General features: G+C 44.2%; 1 protein-coding gene across 1 annotated transcript in view; it reads right to left on the bottom strand.

Moving 5' to 3' along the window:
- TPRA1 (transmembrane protein, adipocyte asscociated 1) overlaps positions 1–3,004 on the bottom strand; it is a 9,217-nt gene extending 6,213 nt beyond the window's left edge. Inside the window, 3 exon segments of the mRNA XM_009999277.1 lie at positions 1,362–1,448; positions 2,566–2,698; positions 2,850–3,004. Of these exon segments, the coding sequence (XP_009997579.1) occupies positions 1,362–1,448; positions 2,566–2,698; positions 2,850–3,004 (375 nt within the window).
- Positions 3,005–7,014: the final 4,010 nt, after the last annotated feature.

The raw sequence follows: 7,014 nt of genomic DNA, 5'->3' as shown, positions 1-7,014 counted from the left end.
GGTTTGCCACACTCGAGGACCTGTCACTTGTCTTGGATGTGTTCTTCCTGCTGTACTCCCAAGGAACACAAACTCAAGAAGACCTTGACATTATAATAATAAACAGTGCCAGTTCTTAAGACAGTAGATTCTGCAGTACAGTTATGGCTGAACAAGCCCTATTCTGCACTCCTCCCAAGCTACTGGTCCCTAGATCTGAACAGTCTTCAACTCTGAAAGCCTCACACTTCCAGCTTGCCACTTTCATTCCCATGTTTTATTTGGTGAAAAAAGACCAAGCAGGTGAGGCACCTTTTCAGGTAGTCATGAAATAAATCAGTGACAAAACTAGAACAAAAATTCAGATTCTGGCTTACTAATCCTTTTTCTCTGAGCACTGAAGGGCACTCTCTTGAAGATACACAACATTTTAAAAGGCATTTGATGAGACACTTACGGTCTCAGAAAATAAACAAATACACCCCTTGTGTATTTGAGAGAAAACAAGATAAACATGATAAAAACTACAGAACATGTGTTTACAGAAAAAAGTGACAGAACATCTGTCTTACTGCATGACCTCCCAGCAGGGTGCACTTAGCAGCAACAGAGCTGAAGAGAAGCACCTTCTCACCTCTTCTCCATTATTCAAGTCCTGAACCTACATCCATTCACAGAGGTGAATGAAAATGCTATAAACATCCAGCCACCCACAAGGAGTAGTGCATTATAATGCAGTTAACAGTAACACTGAACAGAAAAGCAAAAGAATCACACTGATCCCAGAGAATAAAGCCAGAAGACCTGTAATCTGCAGGTGGTTCTTCCTCCTTTAATAGCTCAAGAGCTACAGAGCTTTTTGTTTTAGGTAATTTTCTGCTACAAGTCAAATGCCTACAAAAGAACAGTGTGTACAAAGGTATTTCCTGTTTGCTAAGGGTTTGTCCTGTGCTCCAAATGGCTGCAAAGGACATTCAGATACTAGTCTCAGAAGGGATTTCAGTTCTCTTTGCTTTCAATACAAAATACTTCAATATTTTTCAAAGAGCCACTCACCTACTGCAAGAGTAAAAAGCCAAGCCTTGACTATCCACTAAAGCTATCAGAATGTTTAGCTCTTGCAAAGAAGAGTCATTCCATCCCTGCAACAGGAAATTTTGCTGCCACTATTTGTGTGTCTATTTTAGGAGCCCATTGTTTTACAGCCCTGGATGTTGTGAACTTTCAGATAGAGCTATCAGAACAGGATTCTGTAGTATACGTTGCTATGAATACTGCAAAAAACCACATTCTTTTTGTATGCACATAAAAGGGAAGCTGTGACAGATCACAGTGATCTGAACTACACAAAGCAGAGCCTCTAAAATTAGTGTTGTACCTACCTTGTCAGCAACTGTGGCAGCATCAGATGCACTCACAGTCATGGAGACAACAGCACGGGCAATACCAACTAAAGCCACCACAAATACCTACACAAAAAGACATCAAAGGTGAGTTCATGTCAAAAGGCACATAATGCAGTATCAAGCAGAAACCTTTTGTAATATCATTTCCAGGTCAACTTTAAAGCCTGATAATGTGTACCAAGTAACAGATTGGAGTGAATTTGCCAAAGAAGATTCCTCAGGTATGTTAGATGTAGAAGCACTGACTCAATGTAGGAAGGAACACACATTTCCTCAACTGCAAGACTGAACAGCTCTTAAGAAATCTCATCCACTCCTTACAACAGCATCTTTACAAGCAGTCTTCCCACTCTTCAGTCCACTGGAACAGGGGAGGAGAGAAACCAGACAAAACACACAGTCCTCCAAATTACAAGCCCAAGTGCTTGGTATGGCTAAAAAAAGCAATCACATCAGACAACAGAAGCCACTTGATACCAACTACCACACTTCAGATTTGTGATAAAACTGCAATCTGCAGTTCTCTCAACTTAACACTGACAATGCTCAGGAATGCAGAGCAGAAAAGTCAGCTGCAACCAACAGCTTTAAAACATCTTACCTGCTGCACAGTGCAACATAGACACCCAAGTCAGCTCATGTACCACTTAAGCATCACAGCATAGAGCTCAGCAAGGTTAATTTACCAACTCCTGTGCTGTCACAGCCATACTATGCAATTAAGAGCTAAGCTGGATATATCTACACTCTAAGGGAGCAAATTTTTCCAGATAAAATTCTCCAAGTCACAGGCTAACTCTAATGAGGCAGGTATGAGCCAGTTAACTCTATCAGAGGACAAAAGGAGTCCAAGCTGTTTCTAAGGTGGTTGAAGAATGGAAATAACCAATAAGTCACCTAAAGCAGAATGTTTTCTCCTTAGAAAAAGAAGGGATGCAAGTGGCATGAAAGTAAAACAACAGAACCAGCTAGAAATGGCTGGTAATAATTTTTAAAGTCTGGAGCATTTGCGCACAAGCCCAGTGCCCACACTACAGGCCTGCAGGTGCTCACAAGACATGACACCAAAGATTCAGCTGAGGCAACCAGCTCAGATTTGGTTTTGATGCTTCCTGGGTTTCACCATACCAGTATCTGCTCACAGAAGGACCTAACCCAATTCAAACACACATTTACTCACCAGTATGTAGAACGTAGTGAAGATTGGGCTGGAAGTGACCCGGATTTTGGCCCTGGCAGAGGGCAGCTTCCAGAGAAGAAACATAAAGAAAAGCACATTGGGAACCAGGAGCAGAAGATCCCAGTAGCGGACTCTGAAAAAAATAAATACAACAGCTGTTTTCCTGTTTTTCAGCAGGTAGGAGGCTGGGCACCAGCTCCAGTCCTTTCTCAACCAAACTCCGAGGAGGAAAGCTCCCTCCCGTGGCCCAGGGTCAGACCACAGTCCTATTTCCTCTGTCTCACCTGGACTTCCCTATGTCCTCATAGAGCAACAACAGGCACTTGTGTGGCACAGTGATGTTGGTGTCATTGATTGCCTGCGTTGTTGTCGGGGACAAAGTTGTCACATTATCCAGTGCTGTCACCAGGGCAGTTGAATGTGTGATATTATCAGACATAGAGAATCTCTCAGACATCATGGACTGGAACATCCTGGCTTCCTTCTGGTCCAGGTCAAACGCAGCACAAGACAACCACAGCAGAGACAAAAAGTAACATTAAATCAGTTGTGAGTCAGAGCTAAAACACAACCCCTGCCATTAGGCCCCTGCTTCCTGCTTGTTACAGCAAATTATCATCATCTGAAAGACCATATTGCACAATGAAATGCCACCTGCCCTTACTCTAGCTCTTGAGATCAAGAAGTTGCAATCAATTATTTGAGTTCAACTACTGCAATACAAAAATGAAGGCACCTACCTAAAATCTGCTGCCTGATAGCTTGAAAGCAGAGAGACCCCTCATACTTTTATCCAAACAGACTGTACAGAATATATATTCCCAAACTAATACTGGAAAAACCAAGAAACAGCATTTTTCTTCTAGCCTAAGACACCAGAACTATTCTAATTTGAAGCACAACAGCAAGGCTGTGAAAATACAGTGTCTTTCTAAAATCCTCTCAGCATGAAGTTCTTCATATTCTTTACATCCGTCACCCTTGTTTGCATTGCTCTCCTCAGACACAGATAAGCATCACCACTGGTGGTTTATAGACCCAAAACCAGACACAGTCCTATCTAATGGGTTTCCTAAGGTCAAACTCCCTGCCAGTGGAGAGCTATGGTCAAACTCAGAGGAGTTGTGATGCTTGGTTCTTTTGCCTGCCCCACCTTACACTTCTCCTGCCCCTCAGAAAGATGACAAGACAGAACGTCCCATTATCCTGATAAAACTATTTTGTACTGCGTTCCCTGAGAGGAGTCACATCTTTTCTGCCATCTGTCCATTCTCAGAAAGATGACAAGACAGAACGTCCCATTACCCTGATAAAACTATTTTGTACTGCCTTCCCTGAGAGAAGAGTCACATCTTTTCTGCCATCTGTCCATTGTCCAGGCTCTGCAATGCTGTGATATTAACTGTCCCTCCAGAAGTTAAAGGGAAACTCTGCTCTACCATCCATAAAACTCTATGAGTCTCATGCCTATGCCAGTGGCTTTGCCAGATGCCACACCAGCAGCAGTTTGTCCCTCTGTTGGTTCTACAATCACTTTGGAAACTTAAGGAGACTATGGCACACAATACTTTTGACCAGGATTTGGTATACATTAAGAGTTCTGTCCCAATGTACCTTACTAAAACTGCTCCTGATTCAATGTACCACCTTGTGCACATGGTCTCCTCTTCCCACTCTAAAACAGCAATCCTCACCATCAGGGCACTTGACTAGCTACAAGCTGAACTTAAGCACAAGTTCCTATCATCTCTCCTGGCACTCTCCAAAGAAGTGGTCACAAATGACACATTCAACAAACAAGTCTCTATCAGGTGGTATTTTAAAGATGCGCATTGCTAGAGACAGCACTCTAGCAGTCTGACTTTAGCCCTGGCTGGCATGGCAAAAACTGACACGTGATGACAGGGCTCAGGAGGTATCTTCCCTGTGAGGTTCTGGATGACTCACAAGTTGGAAAGAATCAGCACAGCCCTGTGTCATCTGTTGAGCACCTTTCCCACAAACCGCTCTAAAGACTGTCAGCCACAGACTCTTCTTGCTTTTCAGAAGCTGAGATTCTTCCCAGGTCTTCTGAGGGGATCATCTCACCCTCAGCACACAACCCCTCTCTTTGATTCATCCTTGCTGAAAGACACTCCCTGAGGGGGAATTTTCTCCCATGGCCACCATAAGCTGCACTGCACAAGGGACATCCTGTTAAATAAACACACGCAAACCTGGAAAGATCAACATTGTGCTGAGATGGCAAAATCTGTGCCAACAAATCCTAGTTTTAGTAGAGGCTCCAGCAAACAACCTTCATATTCCAGACTTCTCTCTCTGCCCTCTAGGTTCTCACTTCTCTGAATTTACATAATTGAGAATTATTTTCTTTTAATAATTTTTGCTCCATTCTCTTTCTCTGAAACACTTCAGTAGCAGCAAGGTCAAGTATGTTCACATTTGCCAACACATTAAGAAAAGCCTACCTAATTTTTTAAAAAGCTGGAAAAGAGCAGAGAAAAACTTCCCCAAGCATAGGCAGAACAACATCAACTGCAAACCATCACAACCTCCTGGTAGCTCTTCTGGGATAAAGAATTCAATCTGACTGACACACTGAAAAGCATTTGAGTATAAAGCTGAGAGAGAAATACATGGGAAAAACATCTTCCTTATAAAAAGAACAAACAAGCTACGTTATTTTTCCCTACAAGCCAGCACTATCATGGAACAGCAGTGAGCTGCTGATAAGAAGAGGAGTTGGCCACATTTAACTGAGCTCCACTCATGGGGTTTCAAAGGGCAAAACAGAATCAAGTTCACCTCTCAGCCAGGCTGCTTGCTGTATTAGCATCCAGTTCTTCCTCCCAAGATGAAGTACACACAAGGCAGAGCAACAGAATACCCAATGCGATAAGAAAGGGCAGCCAAAGCCACCAGCCAGACAGCACAATCCCTGTGCTTTTCCAATAGCTAAGACCTACAGCAAGGAGGTAGAGAACTGTCCCATTCCTGTCATAATCACCAATAAGAATTCCAGGACAACAGGACCAGGAACTGATAGCAAGGATCCAGCTAGGCTTTGTCATCCCCAGCAACACCACTCCTTACAGCACACTGTCCAAACCCTTGCCCTGTCTAGTCCAAAATAAATCCAGTCAGCTGAGCATACCCAAGAGATCACTCACCACACCCTGCTTCCACAGAGCCCTTCACTCCAGCCAGCCCAGCCTGCACAGAGGGGGGAAAATCACCCCACAGCCACACAAAAGGAAACCAGTGCCACAGTCCTGGCCTCCCTTTTGCTCCTGGCAGGCAGCTCTACTCCCCTCACAACAGAAAACAAAATAAAATGGTTTTCTACCCTACAGCTGAAGACAGGCTGATTCGGCAGAGACCTATTCCTCTGTCCAGGTGCTGGGATCTCAAGCTGAATTCAGATCAAGAACCTGCACAAGACTGGCAGGTTGCTGTGACAGGGCACTGGGGAAGGCTGGGCAGCACCTTCAGGTAACAAGATTGCCTCTTATCATGGGAATGTTGCTTCTTGATTTGTCATATCATAAGCTTATCAAAGCTCAGTGAAATTTCAGGCTCAAATTGCCAGCAATTCTCTGTGCTCCCAAAGTCCAGCCATAGAAAGGTGAATTACACACTACATGATATCAGCTCTAGTAAAAAAAAGTTTACTTCCTTCCTGAAAACAGTATCAGAAAATCTTGCAAGTACATACTTGGTCAAAGACAGCTCCTTAAAACACTGCATTTGTGCAAGAAAAAGCTGCACTGACTGATCCCTGCCCAATTAAATACAACTGTTATTTCAACAGCTTAAATAGAAAAAAAAAACCTGATCTAAAAAGCCTTTTTTCTTCTCTTCCTTTTTACGATGACTCTTCAAATCTCACTCCTGATCACAATAGCTGCATTTTCCATTTCAATCCTTAGAACTCCCAGGACAGGGATTTTCCACGAGGGATCAAGAATTGCTCTTTTCTCCAAGTTTCAGTCCCACACTTCGTTCTGAAGTAAACAAAGTAACTACAGTGCTAAAACAACCCCAAAAAACCCACCAGAAGCAGCAGAATCAACAAGAATCCAACATCTTTTGAGAATCCCAGCCTTCCATAAATTGCTATCCTAAGCCTCTTGGTTTGTTTCGGTTTCTTTTCCTGGGAAAGGCGGGTGCAGAGGGAGCGAGCAAGGAGACAAGCGGGACAGACTAACAGGCCCCCTGTGCCACCGTTGGGCCCCGGCACGGAGGCCACACCTGCTGGAGACGCTGCTAAAGGAACCAGGAGGCGGGAGAAAAACCTGAAGTTACTTTCCAGCCCCCAGGCCGGGCAGAAGCGGCTCTGGAGGCTCCTGCTGCGGGAGGGGAGCACAGCCCTGCCCTCCAGGGACCCGCCGAACGGTTTGCAGAGGGCAGGGAAAGCAGCGACGTGTGTGTGTGTCCCCCCCCAAGGCC

Source organism: Chaetura pelagica, unplaced genomic scaffold, assembly GCF_000747805.2.
Source record: "Chaetura pelagica isolate M959 unplaced genomic scaffold, ChaPel_1.0 scaffold316, whole genome shotgun sequence".
Taxonomy (NCBI): Eukaryota; Metazoa; Chordata; class Aves; order Apodiformes; family Apodidae; genus Chaetura; species Chaetura pelagica.
This window is presented reverse-complemented; position numbering and strand designations above follow the sequence as displayed.